This window comes from Carassius auratus, chromosome 45 (assembly GCF_003368295.1).
Source record: "Carassius auratus strain Wakin chromosome 45, ASM336829v1, whole genome shotgun sequence".
NCBI lineage: Eukaryota > Metazoa > Chordata > Actinopteri > Cypriniformes > Cyprinidae > Carassius > Carassius auratus.
This window is the reverse complement of record NC_039287.1, coordinates 13,588,277-13,615,351: the sequence shown is the minus strand read 5'-3', so window position 1 is coordinate 13,615,351 and position 27,075 is coordinate 13,588,277. Positions and strand designations below refer to the sequence as shown.

At 37.4% G+C, this 27,075-nt stretch overlaps 2 protein-coding genes across 6 annotated transcripts in view; both read right to left on the bottom strand.

The window, feature by feature from the left end:
- The window catches only part of LOC113063326 (nesprin-2-like), a 603,140-nt gene that overhangs the window by 399,614 nt on the left and 176,451 nt on the right, over positions 1–27,075 (bottom strand). The window lies entirely within an intron of this gene.
- LOC113063330 (G2/M phase-specific E3 ubiquitin-protein ligase-like) lies at positions 12,736–26,825 on the bottom strand. 5 transcript variants are annotated; one of them, XR_003278664.1, is made up of 10 exons: positions 26,548–26,825; positions 26,293–26,460; positions 26,055–26,209; positions 25,613–25,938; positions 25,340–25,518; positions 25,033–25,205; positions 24,727–24,941; positions 24,261–24,300; positions 12,933–13,024; positions 12,766–12,826 (listed from the first exon to the last, which is right to left on the bottom strand). XR_003278664.1 is itself a non-coding variant. In XM_026233646.1 (9 exons), exons 1-8 carry the CDS (start codon positions 26,584–26,586, stop codon positions 24,263–24,265), a joined length of 1,293 nt encoding a protein of 430 aa, XP_026089431.1. In that variant the 5' UTR covers positions 26,587–26,825; the 3' UTR covers positions 12,736–13,024; positions 24,261–24,262. The 5 variants fall into 5 exon arrangements, 4 of the variants coding, with proteins under 4 accessions (XP_026089431.1, XP_026089434.1, XP_026089433.1 ...); XM_026233646.1 differs by having other exon boundaries at positions 12,736–13,024; XM_026233649.1 differs by having other exon boundaries at positions 12,736–13,024; positions 24,261–24,297.

Here is a 27,075-nt window from a genome sequence, read left to right as displayed (position 1 = left end):
CTTAGGTTCCTCAGTATATAATAATTAGTAATAAATTTTAAAATACTTTTTTTTAACACGCTAAAAAATGAATTACGTTTGTGAGAGGAAAAATAAATAAGTCATGTATAAGTTGCATTTTAACGGATTAATCACCTATTTTCGTTTGCAGCATGTTTTTTCAAACACTCTAAAAAAATTAATGAAGTTTGTGAAAGAAAAAAAAAAGTCATGTATAAGTTGCATTTTATTACATTTAGAAATAACTGCCTCAGGTTGAAAAACAAAATTTAAGGGGAAACTGTTTACTAGGGACGGACAGTTTTTGAGAGTAACCAGGCATCTACGATGTAATGTGCATGAGATGTGAATGTGTAATGGGGTGATGTGCACTGAGCAACATGATTAGCACAAAGGTCCTAGTTTGTCCTTCAATGTATCTTTTTACATGCTATAAAAGAAGGGTTATGAGTCTGCATGTTATCTTTGCACACAGACTCAAGCTGTGCGTAAACTAGATCATTTTCTGCAGAGAATTAAAGCAAAACAAGGACAAAACTCTGGTTTTTCATTTTCAGTCTCTACAAAGTGTTATTGAGTTAGAATTTACGCAACACTGTTTTAAATAGTATTTATATAGTATAGTAGTTTATATATATAACTTATTATTTTTATTTTTTTTATAATTCCATAGGCTCTCTCTCGTGCACCTGCACGGTTTAAAACACCAAGTAGTTACACTATGACAAGAGCAAAGAGTCTCTCTCTTACTCCACCCATACATGATAATATCGTCGTTCTCACGTGCTGACAATATGATGATTTGACAAATGACCAGATCGCTGATTCATGGCACTTATTTGGGGTACACTGGCACAGGAAATTCGATTTAATTTTTGTATGCTTAATTTTAAAATCCAATGAGTGCAACAAGATTTTCTGACATATTAATGGAAGCAGCTGGATTTGTTAAACAATTATGCAAGTAATCTTCATAGCGTTAACCCTTTTAGACAACCAAACTGTTCTAAGTATTGAACTCCTGTCGAATGCTACAAGAGCCCTCCCGGTTAAAATCAATCTTGGCCTTTCCATCTGACTACCAGTGAAGCCTATTCATGGCGTGAATATTGAGCTCCCATCTGATTGTGACAAGAGCTTCCCGGCTACACAACCCTACCTTTCTGTCTTACATCAGTGAGGATACCCGTTTGATGCAGTGAGTATTGAGCTCCTGTCGGATGTTGGTGAAAGCCTCCTGGCTAGACAACTACTTTTTCTTTTCTTTTTGCCCGACCTTTTCTTTTCTTTTCTTTTACTAGTCATCCTAGTCCATCATCCTCATCCTTAGAAATTCTCAGACACAATTCCCCCACAAACCTCTATTTTTATACAACTCAAAAAACTAAACAAAAAAACAACTCTATCTAACTCTTCACTGTCTGGCCAAATATTGGCCATTCAACTTTACCTTTCCATCTTACATTTGGAGAGGCTTTCCCGCTTGATGTTGTGAGTATTTACCGCCCATCAGATGTTGGCGAGAGCCTCCCATTTAGACAACATTACTTTTTCCTTTCTACGGTTGGCGAGGTTTACACATTCAACGCTGTGAGTATTGAGGTCCCGTTGGATGTCGGCAAGAGTCTCCCAGCCACATAAGCTTTACTTTCTCCATTTATTAACTTATCCATGCTGCGGTTGGAGAGGCTTAACTGTTTGATGCTCTTGAGTATTGAGCTCCCATCGGATGTCGGCGAGAGTCTCACAGCCTCCTAACTTTTCGTTCCTGTTTGAGGGGTGACAAGGCTCAGCCATACAACGACAAGAGTCTCGACCTCCCACCAAACGCTGTCCAAATCTTTTCTCCCCGTACTGGTGAGGCTTACCCTTTCAATGTCCTGATCTCCCATCGAATGTGGCGAGAGCCCGAGCAGTCGGGTTTTCCTTCTCCCGCTCCCCGGCCGGCAAGGCTTACCTGTCTGATGCAGTGAGTATTGAGCCGAGAGCACTGGGAGCTCAATACTGTTTATGTGCTCAACTGAGAGGACCTACACGTCCGTCGTCCTGAGTATTGATCTCCAGTCAGAGGCTTCATGGGTCCTCTCGGTCAGTTATCTGCCCTGGTTGCCCACTGATTACAAAAATGCATTATAATACTTCAGCTAATTATATGTAAGTGTGAACTCATGAATATTAGAAAAAAAGAATTAATTTCGTCAACATTAAATCATGTAAACCGTTTCTAGTTGACCCCCTTAACAAAATCATAATCTGTAAATGAGCATAAAAGTCACCCTTTAACAAAAACAACTATACAATCACAGGCTAGAAGTTCATTTCATTTTCACAGTTATTTTATGTGTAACATTCATGTGAATTAAATTTGTTAATTTAAGTGAATAATTGTGTACATTTGTGAGATATTTGTAAAGTAAGACTAACATACTGTTTACTGGACAAGAAGACTTTATTGAAGAGAGTTTTCTCAGAACAGACTAAAGGAAGTGAGCTGGGTTTGTGTTTCTCGATGTGTGATGAAGAAAATGTAGACGTGGTCTGAAAAAAACCTGCTGTTGGTGGTTCACTTCACATTTCGTGAGAAAACTCTCTTTTACAGCAGATCCCCTTTTCATCCTCTTCATGTGACTGTCAACATAAAGATAGATAAAACACTTAAATTGTGTAATTTATAAAACTTGATGTGAAGTCTGTTTCCATCTGAACTGCTGTGGTGATGGAGGAGATGTTACCCATGATTCAGTGACACACCTCAAGAGATTCAGGGCTTTAAATGTGAAGTAAAACTGCAGTTAAGAGTCACCAGATCTACAGTAATCTGAGCAGCTGAAGCTCCAACAGCTTCAACAAATGAAACACATCTGACTGCTGAAATAACAGAAATAAATCAAACTCTGTATCTGTATTACAGCTTCATTAACTCACACACGACACCAGAGTAATTCTCTTAATGTTCATTTCTGGAGATACACTAATATTCTCCACTGTAGTAATGCTGCATGTCTGAGTCACTGATTCATACTCCTTTATTTCATCACATAGATTCACCATTGCATACACCTGCTGTGGAGGATGTACTGGAAAAATATTGTTTATCGATTAACAAAAGTTATCCAAAAATATGACTGAAACGTGACACAGAGACAGACGGCAAGAGAGACTAGACTGTGTCCCTCTTCTGATTGACTGCAGTAGAGTTCAGCATTGACTAGAGATAAACCTCTGTTCATTCTCAATATCAACTTTTGTAGACATGCAAAAGAAATCAAGTCAAACGGTGTATGAATAAGTGATGCTGGGAAAGCTGTTTGTGGAGTTGTTTAATCATCCTCTACTGAGGTATTATCAGATTTAATATATAGTTAATCTCATCGAAGGCTGTAAGGCTGGAAGTCAGTTGCAGTTGTTTCTCTTTCATTCAGTGATTCTGCTTGTTAACAGCAGGTGTTCATCACTAATGCTCAATCAGCACTTCATTATGTCATTTACTTCTTTACACTCAAGTACAGACTTCTATAAACACCAAGAATTTTGCAGAGTATGAAGCGACAGTCTGTCTTAACACTTCTCCAGCACACTTCCTCTCATCAGTTACTGAAAACATGACACTCTTCACACATCATGTTTGACCTTAGCTAAATTTACAGTGTCTAGATACAATCATTAGAGTGCAGGAGGAAGAGTGACCGTAGAATAATACTGTTATCTTGAGCTGCATTCCTAATTTAATGTGTGTAAATATCATTTTGTTAAATTTGTATATGCATATTCATATGTTAATATCTATACAAAGATATTTGATATGGTATTAGGGTAGAGTGGGTGAAACCACACATTTGGGAAAATATTTAACCAACTTTTTAATTACAATAGAAGCATCAAGTTTTTGATTGATGATTTCCTGTTTGACCTCTGACCTCTTGCCCCAAGGGGATCGACATCCGTGACCTTGAGACCAGCTACATCAGTTCCCCTTTCACTACATGTGTGTACATTATGTGGAAAAGAATGTGTTTTTTTAACCTTAAACCACATAAACACATCACATTACACCAAATACACAAAATGATGTTCTTTTTAGCAAAATCATATTAACCTTTTAATATAACTCAGACTGGATTCGTCTAAAAGAAGGAAGTCATATACCCCTAGGATGGCTTGAGGATTTTTGGGTAAATTATCCCTTTAATATTTCTTTCTGTGCATGGTGTCTATGTAATGTTACATATTGTTTGGATGGTTATAGATAGCTGGCTAAATCTATGCTAAAAATGCTTTAAGGTTAACAGTAACTGATCAAGTTTAACTCACATTAAACTAGTTATGTTGTTAACGCATGCTTATTCTTATATGTTTTGTGTTCTGATGATGTCAACTATAGGGAGATTATAAGGGGCGTCTTGGACTAAAACTAGACTAAAATGTTGAGACTTTTAGTCGACTAAAACTAAACAGTATAAGGTTGACTTAATATAATAATAACTAACAAGGACATTTTAACAAGGGTCTAAAACTAAAATTAAATTAGCTGACAAAATTAACACTACCCAGGATACATTGTCTCTTTGGGAGTATAAATTCATGGCATTACAGCCTGTATTTTTGCTTTATTTGGTTTAATTTGTTTTCTCTTTTCTATGAGTGTCAGGCTAGTGACATCTGGCATCTGGGAAGTGACTGACATGAATGAAGGACTCGGCGTGAGCACATCTTTCATAGTTACTTCTCGGAGGACCCAACACCACAGGGACGGTCCATTTAACTTCTCAGTGATGTAGTTCTTGTGGATGGAGTTCTCAAAGGCAAGATAACATTTGCAGCTAGCCATGTTGGATAGTAGTCCTTATAATCCAGAAACATTGTTTAAGTCTTCCCAAACAAAGCCACTTGGATGTATTTTCTGAATTCCTGGTAAAACTTGTTTGTTGTGCTGACACTAGTTGGGGGATTGTTGTTACTTACAAACCCACACACCAGTTTGTCTTTTTTGGGAATTACAAAATTCTCAGCTGGTTTCTTTCTGACAGTCAAGTGACACCATACAAGAATATCTGCACCGTGTCTGTAGCTGAGAGTGAGATTGAACAGGTTTTCCAGTCCTGCTATCTTTATAGCGTTGGTCAAGTCAATTCAAGTCACCTTTATTTATATAGCGCTTTAAACAAAATACATTGCGTCAAAGCAACTGAATAACATTCATTAGGAAAACAGTGTGTAAAATAATGCAAAATGATAGTTAAAGGCAGTTCATCATTGAATTCAGTTATGTCATCTCTGTTCAGTTAAATAGTGTCTGTGCATTTATTTGCAATCAAGTCAATGATATCACTGTAGATGAAGTGACCCCAACAAGCCAGAGGCGACAGCGGCAAGGAACCGAAACTCCATCGGTGACAGAATGGAGAAAAAAACCTTGGGAGAAACCAGGCTTAGTTGGGGGGCCAGTTCTCCTCTGACCAGACGAAACCAGTAGTTCAATTCCAGGCTACAGCAAAGTCAGATTGTGCAGAAGAATCATCTGTTTCCTGTGGTCTTGTCCTGGTGCTCCTCTGAGACAAGGTCTTTACAGGGGATCTGTATCTGGGGCTCTAGTTGTCCTGGTCTCCGCTGTCTTTCAGGGCAGTAGAGGTCCTTTCTAGGTGCTGATCCACCATCTGGTCTGGATACGTACTGGATCCGGGTGACTGCAGTGACCCTCTGATCTGGACACAGACTGGATCTGGTGGCTACGGTGACCTCGGAACAAGAGAGAAACATACAAATATTAGCGTAGATGCCATTCTTCTAATGATGTAGAAGGTACATGTTATGTGAAGTGTTTCCGGTTCCGGTTTACCTAATTAATGCAGCCTAAAAATCCTTTAACGGATTTGGATATTAAAAGCATATTAGTATGTTATGTGTATGCCAGGTTAAAGAGATGGGTCTTTAATCTAGATTTAATCTGCAAGAGTGTGTCTGCCTCCCGAACAATGATAGGTAGGTTATTCCAGAGTTTAGGCGCCAAATAGGAAAAGGATCTGCCACCCTCAGTTGTTTTTGATATTCTAGGTATTATCAAATTGCCTGAGTTTTGAGAACGTAGCAGACGTAGAGGATTATAATGTAAAAGGAGATCCTTCAAATACTGAGGTGCTAAACCATTCAGGGCTTTATAAGTAATAAGCAATATTTTAAAATCTATACGATGTTTGATAGGGAGCCAGTGCAGTGTGGACAGGACCGGGCTAATATGGTCATACTTCCTGGTTCTAGTAAGAACTCTTGCTGCTGCATTTTGGACTAGCTGTAGTTTGTTTACCAAGCGTGCAGAACAACCACCCAATAAAGCATTACAATAATCTAACTTTGAGGTCATAAATGCATGGATTAACATTTCTGCATTTGACATTGAGAGCATAGGCCGTAATTTAGATATATTTTTGAGATGGAAAAATGCAGTTTTACAAATGCTAGAAAAGTGGCTTTCTAAGGAAAGATTGCGATCAAGTAGCACAACTAGGTTCCTAACTGATGATGAAGAATTGACAGAGCAACCATCAAGTCTTAGACAGTGTTCTGGGTTATTACAAGTAGAATTTTAGGTCCTATAATTAACACCTCTCTTTTTTCAGAATTAAGCAATAAGAAATTACACGTCATCCAATTTTTTATATCGACTATGCATTCCATTAGTTTTTCAAATTGGTGCGTTTCACTGGGCCGCGAAGAAATATAGAGCTGAGTGTCATCAGCATAACAGTGAAAGCTAACACCATGTTTCCTGATGATATCTCCCAAGGGTAACATATAAAGCGTGAAGAGTAGCGGCCCTAGTACTGAGCCTTGAGGTACTCCACACTGCACTCGTGATCGATATGATACATCTTCATTCACTGCTACGAACTGATGGCGGTCATATAAGTATGATTTAAACCATGCTAATGCACTTCCATTGATGCCAACAAAGTGTTCAAGTCTATGCAAAAGAATGCTGTGGTCAATTGTGTCAAACGCAGCACTAAGATCCAATAAAATTAATAGAGAGATACACCCACGATCAGATGATAAGAGCAGATCATTTGTAACTCTAAGGAGAGCAGTCTCAGTACTATGATACGGTCTAAATCCTGACTGGAAATCCTCACAAATACCATTTTTCTCTAAGAAGGAATATAATTGAGAGGATACCACCTTTTCTAGTATCTTGGACAGAAAAGGGAGATTGGTCTATAATTAACAAGTTCTTTGGGGTCAAGTTGTGTTTTTTTGATGAGAGGCTTAATAACAGCCAGTTTGAAGGTTTTGGGGACATATCCTAATGACAATGAGGAATTAATAATAGTCAGAAGAGGATCTATGACTTCTGGAAGCACCTCTTTTAGGAGCGTAGATGGTATAGGGTCTAACATACATGTTGTTGATTTAGATGATTTAACAAGTTTATACAATTCTTCCTCTCCAATAGTAGAGAATGAGTGGAACTGTTCCTCAGGGGGTCTATAGTGCACTGTCTGATGTGATTCTGTAGCTGACGGCTGAATGGTTGCAATTTTATCTCTAATTGTATCAATTTTAGAAGTAAAGTAAATTGTTCATCTTAACTTGGTTTGTATGTTTTTTGTATTTTCTAGTTCGGGGAACAGACACAGTCTCTATAGTGTGATATCTAGGTGAAAGTCTCTATGTGCTGAGAATTAACTGACCTCTGTGACGGGAGGCAGCTAGCAGACGGTCGGTTTAGCCAGTCTGTCTGCTTCCTGACCTGGGCCCCAGTTAGTCAAGTATAAACACTAAGACTATTTGCCATATTTCTAGAGAGAAGAGTGGCGCCACCCCAGGAGGGATGAAGACCATCTCTTTTTAACAGGTCAGGTCTGGCACATGGTGATGATTGTAGCCCTTTAATGGTGTGTGTGTTCTGCTAAAGTCTCAAAGAGTTGTTTCGTTCCAGCTCAATTGATCACTGTTTTCCCTGGCTTGAAATTTTATTTTTGCAAATTGTTTATTTTGTTTTTGTTCACTTTGGTTGTTGGCTCATGACTATTGTTTGGTCTGTTTATTTTTCATGCCAACTAGGCCATTCCTGGCAGTTTTACTCAGTGGAAATATATTCACCATCACTCACATGTGTATTTCATGCTTGAGCGACTATGTATGAAGTTTGTTATTTGGGTTCATTGTATTAATTTTTTTATTTTCTTTGAGTGTGATTTATATTATCCTCTGCCATTATGTGGGTCCATCTTGCATGAGTAAATTTAGTCAGCTTGGAAGTAAAACGACCTGATTATTTGGTTACTAAATTAAATCTGTGTTTATAGTCATTCTTCTTTAAAATTATTAATTTACAGGTGAATCACAATAAATAAGAATGTCATGGAAAAGTTTATTTATTTCAGTACCGTATTTTCCGGACTATAAGTCACACTTTTTTTCATAGTTTGGCTGGTCCTGCGACTTATAGTCAGGTGCGACTTATTTATCAAAATAATTTTGACATGAACCAAGAGAAATGAACTAAGAGACATGAACCAATAGAAAACACTACAGTCTACAGCCGTGAGAGGGCGCCCTATGCTGCTCTATGCTCCTGTAGTCTACACTGAAGACATAGAGCGCCCTCTCGCGGCTGTAGACGGTAATGTTTTCTCTTGGTTCTTGGTTCTAAATAAATGCGACTTATATACGTTTTTTTCCTCCTCGTGACGTATTTTTGGACTGATGCGAGTTATACTCAGGTGTGACTTATATAGGGATGGGTACCGAAACCTGGTATTAAAATGGCCCCGGGGCTAAATTATGAAAGACCATAGTATCGGTAAGATCTGACGGTATCGGTTCTGCTTTCGGTACTGTAGGGGAAAAAATTTATGTACTATCTATTTTTGCTTAAAGGGTTAGTTCACCCAAAAATGAAAATGATGTCGTTAATAACTCACCCTTATGCTGTTCCAAACATGTAAGACCTCCTTTTATCTTCGGAACACAGTTTAAGATATTTTAGATTTAGTCCGAGCACTCTCAGTGCCTCCATTGAAACTGTGTGTACGGTCTACTGAAATATCTAGAAAGGTAAGAAAAACATCATCAAGTAGTCCATTTGACATCAGAGGGTCAGTTAGAATTTTTTGAAGCATCGAAAATACATTTTGGTCCAAAAATATCAAAACTATGACTTTATTCAGCATTGTCTTCTCTTCCGTGTCTGTTGTGAGAGAGAGTTCAAATCAAAGCAGTCTGGATATCCGGTTCGCGAATGAAGCATCCAGTTCACCAAATCGAACTGAATCGTTTTAAACGGTTCGCTTCTCTAATACGCATTAATCCACAAATGACTTAAGATGTTAACTTTTTTAATGTGGCTGACTCTCCCTCTAAGTTCAAACAAACCAATATCCCGGAGTAATTCATGTATTCATGTAAAATCAATCAACTCATTTTTAAATCAATATTTTGTGTCAAATTATTTATTTATTTTGTAGGTAGCAATGTAATAACTGGGATCATGTATAGCGAGGCAGTTGTTATAGAGAATAACAACCCCTTCAGGCTGATTTTTCACCAGCAATGACTGCAAACTCACCTGTTGGCCGCTCATCGTATTCAAAACGTCCCTCACGCTAGCGTTTCTTCTTCTCTTCTGTTTCCATGTCGTTGGCGGCGCCAAGCAAGTCGCTAACAGTGCCACCTGCTGTTGTGGAGTATGAATTACATGACAGTTTACTAGCATGTGTGTGGATCTGAAGGCATTTGCGTGTGGATCAGCAAGGCAAAAAATTAGTGGCAAAAGTCACGTGACAGTTTTTCGTACTTGAAGGATTTTGTTTTGTACTTGAAGGATTTTTTTTTATTGAAGGATTTTTTTTTTGTACTTGAAAGATTTTAGAACTTGGAGGATATTTTTGTCATGGAAGAAATACGTTTCTTTGTATATGTAAAATGTACTGTATTTGTTTGATAGCTACGTTTTTTATTTGCAGAACAAAATGCATTAGTTTGTGAGTGATGTTTTGTATTTGCAAACCACACTGAGTTTGTTTGTGAATCGTTGGGTGTGAGTAAAACACAGAATGAAGAACTTCAGAATGAAATTTTTGTTGCCAAACCAATGCTGTCCAAAAAACTTCCATCTGATGCTGAATGTACTGCTGTTTGCAAACTCTTGCAGGAATACAAAGATGCATTTGCAGGTCTTCATAAATTGTATGTATCTGCTATGGTCATGGGTGTCTCTACTGCTTCATTCTCTGACAAGAATTTTGACACCATTCCGCCGAACAATGCTTCATGAGAGGAAAAAAAAAAACTTGTGCTTTTAGCTCATGAAAAAGCAATAACACATGAACTGGACATGGATGAGTTTGTAACAGAATTCTCTAAAATGAGTAGAAAGCTAATGCTGTATATATATATATATATAACACTAACAATTGCCTTAAACATATATTAAAACTACATCAATAGACATGTGAGATGAAAGCATTAGAGCCCGACCGATATGGATTTTTGGGGGCCGATGCCGATATTAACTCGAAAAGAGCCGATTTATAAGCCGATATTTTGATTTTGAAAATAAACTGGATATTAGACCCATTTCCTATTAGCTGCACTTACATAACATTCAATGGCAAAATATCTGCCTGTTCTATGTATGTGGGCTGTATAAACCATTTTCCAGAAGGGATTTATGTAAAAAAAAAGCCTTAGATTACGGTCTCAATCACTAAACAATTGCACATCAAAAGTATATATTTTTTAACGATCAAAAAACAGTCTGATTTTAAACATTTAACACTTTTACTTTCTTCCAGTTGAAGCTGATTTTAACAGTCTGTGTGTGTACTGTAAATAAATTATAATACTAAAGTTAAAGTATTTGCAGAAGTAGTCCCACACTTTTGCTGCTACATCATTCACCTTTTTCAGCCATCTGTAGGGCAGAAAGAGAGACATAGAAAGAATAAGCATGTGTATTAATAATATCACCATGTATCATTACTCATGTCATCATTAGAATTATAATAATAATAAACAGGCATCTCCTACATAGGCAAAAATGAGAAATATATATATATTTTTTTATTTGTCAAGCAATAGGTATTAACCTCCTTATATTTAACAATATTATTTCAACATTTTCCTGTTATGTCTGTAAAGCTGCTTTGAAACAATATGTAAGAAAAAAAAAGAAAAGAAAAAAGCGCTTGTTCAGCTCACATTTATTTACATGTCCCCTCTGATTTAATCATTTCTGACGCACCTACTGTAGTTACTGTAACTACACTATATTTGCTCTCACAGACACATTCACAACGGACCCGTATATCTTCTCCTCTTCTCTTTGTGCAGTCTGAATCAAAATGGTTAACGTTAGTGCCATGAACACACCGCTGTCAATTTTGAGAAGAACCACCTTCAAACAAGTTAATAGCAAGCATTTAAGGGGCCTGCTAAAAAGGAAGCTATATTAGCGTTAGAGTAACGTAACCAGCCTGAATTCACCAAATTGTTCCCTGGGCCTGAGGGTAGCCTCTTCTTCCTTGCTTCTCTCTTAATTCTCATCAGCAGGACTAGCGCTATCGCTCGCTTCTTACAACGGGACAGATACATGTTTGCTGCTGACCGAAAAGAGGAACAACAGACTATGAAAGAGCTCCCGCTAAAAGTTTTTAAAACTCCGCCTACGCCATAGCGCAGAGCAGGGCAAATCGCGTTGTATCTGAAGGGCAACGCTAAACCCAGCGGCCAAGCGCTGTGCATACCGCGTCCTGTGTGAAAGGCCCATTACGCGGTCATTAAGTGGGAAACACACCGCAATAGAATAAGCACTAAACGCTAACTTTATAGTTCGACCTCTTATTAACGTTCGCGCTCTTCCACTGATAAACATGGTATTAGCTTTGTGGCTAATCTAATATAGCAATGCATTAGCGGCTGTAAGTGATGTTACAGAATATTTAGAAGTGATAATGATAGGACCGTTAACTAGAACTACCACACCGTTTTTATATACAGTGTATGAACTAAATCTACAATCATTTCACATGACGAACGACAGACTCACCTGGGTGGCTTGGCTGATCGCTTTCTTCTTTGTGGATTTCTGGCGCTGTTGCAACTCTGGAGCTGCAGACCGCCCTCTGGTGGGCAAACTATGCAACACTCATAACATGAGTGAAGAATATGAGACTGTTTCTCATGTTTCATCGGCCGTTATAAACGCCGATGCCGATTTAAATGCAATTAGCTCATATCGGCCGATAATATCGGCCGGCCGATATATCGGTCGGGCTCTAGAAAGCATTAAAGAATGTAATTGAATTAAAAAGGAAGATACTTTAAATGTGACATTAAAAACCACCAGTAGGTGACAGCAGGTAACTTTTAATAAACAAGTAATTTAAACAGTTGATTCATTCAGCAATGAAAAGCCATCATGTTGCTTAGAGACACAAAACAGCACTGTGACTTTGTTTGGAATTATTTTTGTTGGCGAAATAGTGCAAAAATGTAAGTCTCTTAATAAAACGTATAGTTCATGAAACTGTTGTTAAAAAAAACAACAACCGATTACATTTGTATATTGTAATTTTTTGAGGGAAAAAAGGCACTCTGCCATGTGAAATTTACCAAAATTGATTAACTATATTTAAGGGGTATTAATATACACATGTTCTGCCCCCATGTCTTTTAATTGGTGATCATTCTGAATGTATTTTAATAGACTGAATCATGCAATGAAAGAGCACATTCTAAATGCACACACGTAATCTTTTTAAAGTGCTCCTGTAGCTCAATTGGTAGAGCACTGCGATAACAAGCGCAAGGTTGGGAGTTCGATTCCCTGGGAACACATGATATGTAAAAATTGATAGCCTGAATTCACTGTAAGTCGTCTGCTAAATGCATACATTTAATTTAATTTAATTTAAATTTTAACAGTTTATTACCTTGTTCGAGTGATATAAGAGGATGGAGGAGAGGGTCCTCACCAGGTCTGGTTTCCACAGATGGTGCAGCCAAGGCAGCAGAAACAAAGAAACTAGAGAAAAAGAAAAAGTGTGCCACACACATCACTCATATATCAAAAGGAATAAATATAATACACAGTTAATAATAACAATAAAACATCTGTGAGTTGGCATTGTAAAAATCACTACATCCAACTTGCCATCAGACATCCACAGTAAGACACGACTCAAGCCTGTATTAACGGTTACAGAAATAATGGAATATAATAAAAATTGTTTGTTATGAAGCTATGGTAATTTTTGCATTTTTCTCCATACTAAATGTGTTCAGGTTACTGTTTTTCATGAATACCAGACTTGTATAGAAAAGAAAAAGAAATAGCCATTCATGGTTTTACCTGTGGCTACCATGACCTACAAATGTTTAGTTCTATGGAATATGCTAAATTTTAATGAGCAAATATAAAGAAAAGCAAAGGCTATAAAGACCCAACTCAGATAAGCTGTCAGAATACTAAATATTTTCATATATTTATTTTTACATTTAACACAGATGTTGTTTAAACACATTTATATTCGCATCCCAACTTAACTTAAGCGCTTTACTGCCAAATATCCATTTTCATGAAGAGAAATTTTTTTTAATAAAAATTACCGTTGCCACTATGGCAAATTGTGTGGCACTGAAATATTCAGGGCAAGTGTAATGTGACACACTGAGAGATTTCAATATTTTCATACTCTTTTAGTATTGTCAAATTAAATTAAAAATGGCTAATAAATATAATAACTAATAAAAAAAATATATATTTTAAAATATCTTCAACATATGGTGAAAAACTACACACCCATTACATTTACAAATAAAAACAGAGGTAGCAAACAAGTAACCTTTGACATTATATCCTTGAGATAACCCTCACTCTAAGCAATATTAAACCATTAAACTATAGCAATAATTATAACTATGGCTGGGACTTTAACGCGTTAATTGAGATTAATTAATTACACAAAAAATAACGCATTAACTAAGATTAATTAATTACAGAAAAAAAAATTCCCGCATTTTTAATAACTTATTTTTGCACCGCGGAACGTTTCTCACTGGATGAGTTTCGGCGGATCGATTATACTGGAGCACCAACTAGCGTTCGCATATCACCGCAATACATCGAGCCTCAAGTATCACCTCAACACAAAACATATGTTGAACTATGTATTATTTTGTTGGTGCAACAGTTTATGTTGAACTCTTTATTGTTTTGGCCAAGGTTATTGAGAGTTGGACTTAGTATGTTATGGCCTCCGAAGCAACAGAGAGCTGTTTTCTAATAGTCAGTGTTTCCAATGTTCTGAATGTAATTGACAGTATTGTGTATTACTTAAAAAAACACTTTACAGAAGGTTCCAGCACCTATAAGCTTCCTGAATTTCTGAAATGTATTTCTAAATTGTTTCTAAATATGCTATTGTTACACTTCATGGCAAAAATTGCACTGGTCTGCTAGACTTGGTTGAACAAAAATAAACAATATTTTGTTGCTTAAGCTTATGTATTCAGTCATTATTCAATGTTATACTATAAATCCATGTGAAAAAAAATACTTCTCACTGTTCTCAGGTCAAATATTTATATGCGATTAATTTCGATTAATTAATTACAAAGCCTCTAATTAATTAGATTAATTTTTTTAATCGAGTCCCGGCCCTAATTATAACATCTCTAAACATGAACACATTGGGTTTCCTGTATTAAGCTCAGGAAAAATAATAAAAAATATATACGAATGAATGTCACGTGACAGTAGGCTACATATATGCGATGACCGTTGTGATTTGTATCAGATAACCATTGTGATTTCCTCAGCCTACTGTACCCTCAACATTTTTGGATCATTTTCCCCACATTAATAACCTGTAAATAGAACCAGTTATATATATTAAGTTCCTGTTCATTCATTACATGTCTGTTTCTACTACTGTTGTTTTAAAAGTTAATTAGTCGTCTTTAAGTTTGTTTGTAGTTTGTCGTCAGTTCGTCAAGTGGTTGGTAAGTAACATTTATATGGATTAATCAGCCTTTTGGTATTTTAAGTTTAATTATATTAGAGATAAGAATCATTATACATGTAAACACATACACTTACATACAAACAACCTAACTAAAACTAAATACCGAAATGTTAAGGGCGTTTTTTTTCCCCTCGCGAAAACAGCTGATGTACGTCATCAAATTCACTTCGACGCCATTCTGAGCGAGAAACACCGGTCAGGCGGGAAAATCTGAAGCGCTGCCCTGCTCAATACTGATTGGCTATGGCCTATTGGTACTGAGGAATATAACGTAGAAATTTAAAACGTTGCTATACATAGCACTTGCGCTGAATCTAAAATCCATCACTCTGTACCCTCAAATAGTATAGTTTTCAAGGGACACCCATTTGTGGTGGTCCAAAAACTAAGTGGATGCTATCAAGTGCACTCATTCACTCATATTTTACACCGCAATAACAAGTACGATTTACACTCAGCAGCTTTTCAAAATTGCTCACTATTTTTCATTCATTCCTACAAGTTAGCTGTATTATTGGATGTCGTAAGGCTATCTCGGATTGGTTTAGACCCCTCCTGTGATTTAGACCCACCAGCTCTGAGAAATGTAAGGCAAGTCAACCATGAACAGAGGCTCTGAGCTAATGTAATAACAGTAGCCCGGATCAAGTTACACAAGCACTAAACGTATATGATGGCCAGTTAACAGGTAAACATTTTCACCTTTGTGACGATGACACCCTGGCAAAAGCACAAGCGCAGGTCTCGTTTCCAGCTGGTATTAACACCATTACGCGAATCACAAAAAGTCCTGTTCAGTGACAACAGTTTAACAAACTCACGGTTGCGGGATTTCATTTCAAGTTTACCATACCAAACCATTCAGACTTCGCTTGTACCATGACGCGGATCAATTTTCTCAGTTGAATCGACATCAGCACCTACCAGCCAATTGAATGGCTTGAAACAGAGGAAACCCAGTTAAAATCTCGCGAGACACTACCCAGCAAACATGCCCGCGCGGGCCCACTGCGGGTTTTCTGTGGGACAGTGTGGGCAGAGCAAACCCACAATAAACCCACGTGGGCCCCATGTGGGTTAGCCCATGCGGGGCCCACAGCAGTTTTGCCCACAGGGGGCCCCAACCGGGGTTCGTGTGGGCAAGCCCACTGTGGGCTTGCCCACACAAAACCCGCTTTGGGCCCCTTGTGGGTTAGCCCATGCGGGCCCACAGCGGGTTTGCCCTTTTGGGCCCCCATGATGGTTTTCTGTGGGCAAGCCCACTGTGGGAAAACAAGAGAAAACAAGTAAATTAATAGAGTTGAAGTCTAAATGGGGAACTATTTTTAAGAATAGAATTAGAATAGTGAGTGCTAAAGTTAGAGGGTCAAATAAAGATGGAAGAGATGTGTTTTAAGCCGATTCTTGAAGATGGCTAAGGACTGAGCTGCTCGGATTGAGATGGGGAGGTCATTCCACCAGGAGGGAACATTTAATTTAAAAGTCTGTAAAAGTGACACGCAAGCTTCTAGAAAGACATAAGTCTGAAGTAATGAATTTAGTTAAAGGGGTGCAGAGCCAGTGTTGGTTTTGTATGCAAACATCAATACCTTGAATTTAATGTGAGCAGCAATTTGTAGCCAGTGAAAATTGATAAACATATACACATAATAAATATACACAGCACACACACATATTATGTAAAAAAAAAAAAAAAGGTTAAATAAATGTATTTATTTATTTTGGATACGATTCATGATCAATCGTTTAATTATTAAATATTTCTGGAAGGAAAAAATTTATAATATAATATATCAAATTTGCGTCAGCTCTTCAGCATGTGATTAATTCTAGCCAATGAGAGCAGGAACTGCCGGAACTCTGCATAGTTAATGAGCTGTCATTCCGACTTCAACTGATACCGACCAGCTCCGCTCAACCAGGTAAGCTTTTTAAATTTCTCAGTTAATTTCTTAATTTTTCATTACAATTTTTAAAATTCGTCAAAATAGTTGTGAATTAATTATTTAATAGGAATTAATTTACACATTTTAATTTTGATTAACAATGTTGCTAGGGGCTTTTTTAAATGACCAACGGTTTTAACGGCAGACTTCCGATCGTTTTCTGATGTAACGTAATCTCTGGTAATATATCCTTTCACATGAATTCATTAAATTAACATTTTTTACGTCCATTGCGGTGTTTATTGGGTTTCATTTCCTTTTTTGTCTTCTTGTTGTTTGACAGCGAGCATTAACGTTAGGCCTAACGTACATAACGTAGTCTAATGGAGTTACGTTAAGTCCGTATAATGTCTCTTATAAAGTCCTAAATAGCAACATAAACGAAGATTAATATAGCATAATACAATACCTCGGCTAGATACGCTTATCAAATCTCGTTATCATTAATGTATGGCTGTTCATAACTGATAGATTTATCTTGACTGTATAGTTAATTTGTATGTACATTAATTCATACAAACCTATGTAATATTTAAGTGATCATTTATTTTTTCTCCCTTATCCATTCTCAGATATTAAACCATACACCATATATATATATATATATATATATTTTTTTTTTATTCTTTCTATTCTAGTCCTGATCGCAGAGTTAAGGTCCTGTCTCAATCCTGTACTGCTGAAGCAGCTGATCGAGGTCTTCAGGATCACCACACACTTCAGACAGGTGTGTGGACAGGAGATAAACTCTGCAGAGATGAGCTCCAGTCTCAATCCTGTACTGCTGAAGCAGCTGATCGAGGTCTTCAGGATCATCACACACTTCAGACAGGTGTGTGGACAGACTGGAGATAAACTCTGCAGGATGCTGGTCCTCCAGGACATCACTGTTGTAAGTGATCAACTTAGCAGTCATCCTGCGTCTCTTCTCAATGTTGTCAAAATTAAAATACATTTTAATTTGTATTGATATATGCAATATTTCACTGATATTCATTGATGTAAAGAGTCACTAGGAACAGGTCACTGCATCTTTTGTAATGTAAGTACACTTTAATTTGTTTAAAGCTGCATATTCATGCATCAAGTTAAAGTCATTAGTTAATTTTTAAAGCGCTCATTTTTCCAAAAATGAAAGGTCTGTCATTTACTTATACCTGTATTACTTACGGTATTACAATAATAAGCTATTTTTATCTGTGACTCAGACATCCTCTTGGGATAAAGTCTCAAACCCAGCAAACACTGTTGTCTTATTTAGTCATTCACACATAGTCACTCTCTGTGTATCTCTGCTATCAGTAAGGCATACATTAATTTATTAATACATTAATTTATCATTAACATTAAAACATAAAAAAAAAAAAAAACTATAAGTGCCCTGGGAGACTTCCCGAGGAGGACATTTTGACTTTGTTTAGGCTTGTGTGTGTGTGTGTGTGTGTGTGTATATATATATATATATATATATATATATATATATATATATATATATATATAAACATTTTAAATATATGAATAAATAGACACATTTAAACTGTTTATGTATTTCATGTTTTTAAACGTGGATTAATAAAACAATAAAAAGTACATTAATAAATAATTTAAATGCACAAGTTAAATCGCTTTTTTTTTTAAAAAAGCATTTGGCATTCCTTTTCTCTCTCTATTTGCCAGATGCTTTTCTTTGCCGTTTTGCCAAAAGCTTTTCTTTATCCATTTGTCAATCGAGTTAAAAAATGCCATTGGACAGTACACACGTGGGAGCAACCAATCAACTGTCGCCTCAATTTGAAGCGCCAAACTGTCACTGGACAGTTCGAGATCAAGGCTTTATCCCGCTTTCTGTGGGCTTCTGAGGCGCCATTCTTGAACATTATAATTGTTGTGCAAAAATGTCCGGTGGATCTGATCGTGTTTGGAGAGGGATAGTGGATGATTTGCTAGCTTTAGCTGATTTCTGCGAAAGAAATTCTCCTCCTGATTATCATTTTGTATATAGGAGAGTTTCACAGTTGAGGGAAGACGTTGCAAATGCAGCGGTTAATTGTGGCTGTACAATAAACGGAAGGATTTGGGCCACGTTTGATGAGGCACAGAGTGTCATTCAACGACTGAGTCCCTTGGACTGTAGCAGCCGTCACGCTATTGCAGTTCCAAGCATTCTTGAACAACACCAGTCGTTGGATATACCAGCAGAAGAAACGGCAAGATGTATCGGTGTGTCGCTAAGGACATTCCGACGAAAACTTGCACGTGATGGCTTAAGGTATGTCACTTAAAAGAAAATGTATCAATGTTGTTTCCAAAAAGAATATGCCTGCTCGCGTTTAACTACAGCAGTCAATTGCATGACTGACTTCATGTAAGGGATACAATCGTTTTTAAATCAATAAACTCCCTTTTAAATCAATATTGTGTCAAATTGTGAATACAACCCCTTCAGTCTGATTCAAGACCCCTCCGCTTTCGCTCAACCGCCTCGCTCTACAGCATTACAACAAACATAAGGCTGGATATTTACTACAGTTAAGTTGGTTATGTGATGTGGAGGTGGGGGGCGGGGGGGGCTCTCGAATGTATATGAGTGCTTTAAAGTCGGAATTTGTTAAAATATTATTATATAATTGTATTACGTAAAACTTGTGTGTGTAATGCCTTACTATAATTAAAACATGCCTTGTTTTTAGGAAACGTGACTTGTACACCTCCATTACGAATGAGGAGTTGGATAGAATAGTGTCGGAAATACACCACAGATACCCCAATGCTGGCTACAAGATGATCTTGGGACACATAAGATCCAGGGAACTTCATATTCAAAGTAGGAAATGTAGCAAATATTAACATTTTATGTCTAATGACATTTTTAATGTCTTATCCGCGTTTGAAATTAACAGATATTCTTGGCCTTTTTTCTTTTGGCTAAAAATCAATACATTTTGGTGCATCCCTACCATTGGCTTTTTCCATTTACACCTTTACAAAATTCCTTTTTGTATGTTTTGGGCATTATTCCTATTTGGGCAGGCAAATGTGGGTAAAAAAATTACAGTGGCGAGTGACACTGTCAAATCACTAGCCAAGTTATGTTTCACTTTACTGGGAAGATTAAATCAAACCAGCACAAATTGAGCGCAGTTACTCAATGTGTGAGTCTTATACTGTATGTTTTAAATACAGTCTAATTACACTTCTTCTGCATGCATCTGATTTACTTGAACATAGATAGCCATCACTATGCAAGAAATAACAATGCACCGCTAGTTCATTTGAGTCAGATTTAAATGATGTAAAACTTGCTAAAAAAAGGCATCCAAAATGTGCAGTTTCTCTTAAAAAAATGCAAGATCTAACATATGAATATTATTGTTATAATCTGTTGCAGAACACAGGTTTTTAGCATCATTAAGACAAGTAGATCCGGAAAGAATGGAACTGCGCAGGTTACGTCTTAGGACAGCCCGACGCCGACGTTACAGTGTACCAGCTCCCAACAGTGTGTGGCACATTGATGGGAATCATAAACTTATTCAGTTGGTGTTAAGCATTTCTTTGGTAAAGTTAATGGATAATGTTGCTAATGTCTAGGGTCACACATAATCTGCTCTCTTACACACCTAAATATAATCCTTTACATATGTCTACAAAATAAAATTCCCATCAGTCACAAAGTTTTATCAAATATTTTGTTTTGTTTTATGTTTTCAGCTATCAATTATAGTGTAGTAGTCTTGTATTCTTTCAGATTATCAGAATATATGCAAAAAAGTCTGCATGCTTGATCTTGCCCTACTTGTTATATGTAATGATTTCATGTTATGCTTTTATTGACATAAGTGATTATGTGGTGTAGGAAGAAAGCCATTCCTTAAAACCTTTCCTGTACTATTGGACACAAAATCATGTTCAATGTTGTAGCCATTGCATATAGTCTTTGTGTGCTTGTGTGGGACAAGTTATTTTTTAATACATGTTGTATTCTTAAATGAAAAACTTTAAATACTTAAATTTGCAGATGGAGAATTGTTATCCATGGTGGAATTGATGGTTTTTCCTGGCTTGTGGTGTACTTAAAAGTTGCCACAAACAACAAGGCTCAAACAGTGCTGCAAAGCTTCCTGTCTGCTGTACAAACATATGGTGTTCCCTCTAGAGTGCGTTCTGACAAGGGGGGAGAAAATGTAATGGTTGCCCGCTTCATGATAAGAACCAGAGGAGCAAACAGACAGTCACACATCACAGAAAGAAGTGTGCACAACCAGAAAGCTTGTTACCTTGTAGCCACATGAATAGCATTTTCCTTCACTGAACTTTTTTTAACTGAAGTTTGTTTGTTTTTTATGTAAGAATTGAGCGGTTGTGGAGAGATGTCTTTGACCAAGTAACAGACCTCTTCTACACCACCTATCGTCGGTTGGAAGATGAAGGATGGCATAATCCGGACCAGGAAGTGGATTTGTTGCACTGGTCTTACATACCACAAATTCAGAGGCATCTACAAGAATTTCAGAGTGCCTGGAATAGTCACAGTCTAAGATCTGCTGGCAACAGAACTCCGCTGCAGCTTTGGTCAAATCATGAGAAGGAAGGCTCAAATCAGGTAATTATGCAGTGGGTTTAGTTAAAGGTGCCTTATGCAACTTGTTCCATAATAAAATATCCAATAATAACCCTTATATGTCATCAGCTAACGTTAAGGGTGTACTCACCCTAGCCAGTTTGAACCGTGCCCGAGTGCGTTTGACCACCAAAGCGCGGTTCATTTGACTAGTGTGAGTGCTCCGAACCGTGCCCGGGCGCGGCTCGATTGGCCGGCCCTGGCCCGCTTGGAAGAGGTGGGCCAGGGCACGGTTCAGTTGGACTCGGGCGCGGTTCGCATGCAGTGTGAGCGCTAACCGTGCCGGGGCACGGAAAAGGACGCTTTGCATCACGGTTTTGCGACGCTCCAAAACCAACATGGCAGGGAAAGGGTCGCTTTGGTCTACGGGAGAGGTGCAAAACGCATAAAAACTAAAAACTGCAAAGTCCTTGCTGCACTTCAGCTGGTACCTTGCAAACATCCTCATACGAGCAGCACAATTACGTGAAAATTTTCGCGCCACTAAGGCGACACATCTGTTTAACAACAGGCTGTGGACCAAACAACACAAAATTATCCACAAAGAAAACAGAGCGATGGACTCCATTGTGTTCAGAGAGCGCCGCTCTTCCTGTTTATCCCGAAACCGTCGCACCATAATGACGTAAGCGTGCTCCGGCACGAATGCTGAAACCCTATATGTGAGTGCAGGCCAGAGGGGGAGTAGGGAGGGGGGACAATCGTACTCGGGCCCGGTTCATGGCAACCGTGCCTAGTGTGAGTACACCCTAAAACATAGTATCTGGCAGAGTGTCAGAACTGACATTCCCCCCACTGCCTTGGTAGCCAGCATATATTGGAGTCGGGACGTTTTGTGGCCTGTACATTTGTAAGGGTGTGTGTGAGGTGATAGCCAATGACAGGCTTTGAGGGCAGGTACACAGAGTTACAAACACGCCCAATATTTTGTTAAAGTAATGGCGGACGAAAGCCCTACTAGCGACAGAGCTTGCCAAAAAAAGAAGATAATATAGCAATGCAAAGAGAGCATCAGATAAAGCCCGGAGTAAAACCAGAGTAAATCTGGGTTTGGCGTTTGTCAGATGGCAGCAGATGAGGTTTGCATTTGGATTGAAGAGCGATGCAGAGTTGTCCACGTTTCTATTGGACAGGTACAGTAATGTAATACCCCATTCATCAGGTTAGCTAGTTAGTTCGCAAACATTCATTGTGATCTCTGCAAAAGAGACAATTTTGTTGCTTTTTGGACGTTTCAGATTTAAAAACGTCAATAAAGGCAAAGCTGTCAATCAAACTCAGTTAGTAACCATTACAAGTGTAATTAAACTAATTGCCTATAGGTGGCTCCAAGTTGCATAAGGCACCTTTAAATACTTTACTTTTATAGAAGGATGGTCCTTTTTTTTCCCATTTATTTCTTCACTGATAAATTGACAATGAAAAATCTAAGAGTAAAAATGTAAACTTAAGTACTGATCAATTAATTTAATTGTTTTTAATTAAGTTTTCTAAATTATTTATTCATACTGAAACTGTTGTAGATTGACATTGATGATGAAGTCAGGGAAGATATTCAAGGGCAACAAGCAGAAGGTGTTCATGTTCCCGAGTTGGATCTGCCTCGAGGCTTGACCGAAGAAGAGCTGGCAACACTACCAAACCCGGATGTACCTTTCTCAGATGTATTATCTGTCTACATGGAAACCGTTCTTGCTGTAAAACAAATGATTGGTGAATCATAGTCTTCTCTTTGCGAAGTCTGGTACGTTATTCCACTGCATTTCTGAGCGTTTTAGTCGTCGTTGTTCCTGGTTCTTGATCTCTGCCCGTGTCCTGGTGTTCCTATTTCTGCCTCACCCTCTGGACTTGTCTGTTTGTTGGATTGCCTGCCTGTGTATGACCTTTGCCTGTATTTTGATTACGATTCTGAATAACACTTAAAATAAACTGCATTTGGATCCTCAAACTTTGTGTCTCGGAGCAGTTTGTAACAATATGTGCATATCAGACAGACATTGTATTTGTTGATCAGGAATCAGACAACAGTAATATCTGAAAAAGCATTTAATTTATGCATTAACACACTGTAAACAACATTTTAAACTCATTAAAAGTTGGAATTAACCATGTCAGTATGACGAGATTAACTGTCATGCATCAATTACTAATGTGTTAATGTTTACATTAGTTTTTTTTCTAATGCTTTCAGAAAATAACAAATCTTGTAGTATGAACTTGACTGGTTATAGTGCATTGTCACGGAGCAATAAAACTGTAACATTTCATGTTGTCAAAAACAAAAAAAAAACAACAAAAAACACAGTATTTTCAAACAACAATGCATTTAAACTCCACCCTAATGAAATTTACCCCATAATTTACTCACCCTCATGCCATCCTAGGTGTACGATGTCTTCATTTCTTCAGCCAAACACAATTGGAGAAATAATAAATAAAATTCTGACTTTTCATAGCTTTGTTATGGCATTGTTGTGATTAACATTTAACAAAATCCTAGCAGTTCATATTGAATTGTTTCTCCACCTCTTAATTGGCTGAAGAAAGGAAGATGTTGTACACCTAGGATGGCATGAGGGTAAGTAAATTATTGGGTAAATTTAATTCATGGTTTAACTATACCTTTAAAGGGATACTCCACTTTGAAATGAAAATTCATATACTCACCCTCATGTTGTTTCAAACCTGTATGAATTTCTTTCTTCTGCTGAACAGAAAAGGAAGATATTTAGAAGAATATCAGTAACCAGACAGTTTCTGGTCTCATTGACATCCATAGTAGGAAAAAATACATACTGGAAGTCAATGAGACCAGAAACTGCTACTGTGCAATGTTTTTAGAAATGCAATGGTTCAGTATTGACAGCACAAATGCAAAATTTGCAATAATGTCTGAAATACAATTTAGTATTAATATTGTTATTTAAGACAAGCAATGACATCTCTAACTGCTCTCTTCCTTTGGAACCGAGATAGAGATAAGATCTATCAATATTTGTGTGAAATGTCACTTACATTAACCTGTTGGATTAACCACTTTATAATCATTTATATCACACTTTTAGTGAATACAGAATTTGTGTATAAAACTTCATAGGACAAAATATGTAAAAAAATTAAAAAATAAAAATACCTTCAACATCAATGATCCAGTCTCTCCAGAAGCACAAGGTCCTGGTCTCTAGTTCTCTCTTATAGGTGTCTTGATCTGACAGGTTTACTTCAAAAAGTGATGTCAGGTCTGAAGATCGCAGTGGTTTTTTGTCTTCAACAAATATGATGCGAAACAGATCTGTGTGTGTCTGCATTTCTTGAAGAAGTCCAAGGGTGTTAAAACCATCGACAAACCTGTATAAAAAAAAAACCACCATGTAGCATGTACAAAGAACAAGGTATGAAAACAATTTCAACAAACAAGAAAGTGTTTGATACTACGTACTGTTGCAGTGCAACATTGCATCTCCCATCAACATAATACTCCACAGCTGACTGTACCAGCATGTCCCGCTGCTTAAGAGTACTAATGGATCTAAAGGCTCCAATTATGGACAGGCAATCTTCTGCCAGATCAATGGCAGCTTTGGCTTCTGGAAGAGTTTCGGCTTCTTTTATCTGAAAAAAAAAAAAAAAAAACCCACACACACACGTCATGTTGCAGCTAAAATACAAATAACACTGTATTAATGGGGTACTCTTCCAGCATAACTTCCAAATTTTGCTCACTGCAGTTTAAGAAAAATACTTACTTTGCAAAGCATTTCTTTAAAGGTCTCATCATCTACTTCATCCAAGGTTGCAGGACGGGTGGGTTTACCACAAACTTGGAGAAAGAGCTTTTCTGAAAAGAAATGTGGCCCCATTCCTCCAAGAATTATACAAACTGATATCATTTGAGATATCTGCCTGTAAAGACCTTTGTGCAAAGCTGTAAAGAAAATTACCAAGATATTTTAAATTAACTACAATGACTTAAATGTTATGAAATCATTTTAAATAAGACCTTTAGTTCATATGCTTACCTTCACTGTCAAGCCGCAACCTCTTACTATTTTCAGGGCCCACAAATATGCTAGACTGTTGGACAGCCTTAAGGAGCAATCTGAGGTACTCTCTAGTGGGACCACCACAGTCCACAGCCCCCTCTGCCACTTTTGTATCATCAACAAAAATCACATCCAGTCTAGCTCCGAGGTTAAATCGTCGCCGACTAAAAGCCTGAACAGTGCTTCTCAGTATGTTGTGGGTATTGCCTTTATAATCCCTTACAACATTGATCTGATTACTAGTGGGACTGTCATCATCTATCTTGGCTGAAAGGAGACTCAGTATTGTTTGAAGGTTGGTCCTGGAAAAGAATATTATTATGAATGCAAATGATAAATGATGACATTGTATATCAAATGGGATCCAGGTATAGAGGGGGCTATGGGTTAACTGGTACTATAACATTTTAATTCATACTTCTGGACAGTCTCTTCCTGCTCTGAACAAGGGGAGAACGATGCCAGGTGTTCATTAGAGGTGCTAGGTTGATCCAAAGGGCTGACAGTCCCAGAATTATAATCAGCTTTATTATGGTTGTCATTGCCATCAGGTGCAAGAATGGTCTGCATAAACTAATGAATTACATAAAACAGTAAATGACAAGCTTTGAAAGATTTGAAAAAAAGAAAAAAAAAGAAACACTTTGTAAATCTACCTCTACGTCTTCGGAGGAAATCCACTGGACAAAAAGTGTGGTTGGCCCTCTGATATTTCTTTCAAAAATGGTTCCACATAGGTCTTTTCTAAGAGGTGGTGATAAGGCTTCCTGAATCTGGAACCATTCTGTAGCGTCCTCCACTTCTCCAACAAAGTCAAACAGTGCCTAGACATTTGGATTATTTCACATTTAAACACAGAAGACTTTGCACACCAAAAAAAAAAAAACTACTATAAAATAAACCTTACCAACCTTAATTGATTCACTTAAAACAAATTTCCTGGTCCTCATTAAGCCGCTTGGATATTTTACTTTTAGTGGCACACCATGAGCAAGTTCAGGTAAACTTGCGATTTGCGCTCATCTCTCATCAATAGCCTAAAATAATGCAGGCAAGTTTCAAAATCAAACTGCAATAGTAAACAAAACACAAGTCTTTTTTTGTCTCGGTGTGCGGTGCCTTGTAGCACTGTCACAACGCGTAATAAAATCAATTACCAGGACTTTTAATCACTCCCTTTCCCTCAATGCCTAAATGATCTTTTAATAACTATCCAAAGAGCTCAAAATCATGGAATAAGGAAAAACAGCAACAATATTTTGCACATGTGCATGTCTGTCCAAGTTTAATTATATTTTTTCTGACTAACCTATTAACTCTGAATTAAAGCCCTAGTATTACTTTCTCTATGATGATACTTTTGTAGAATTCTTCAGCTTGTAATTTGCTTTAAGTTATCTTCTAAGCATCTGCTACGCAAATACACACAAGTCATTAAA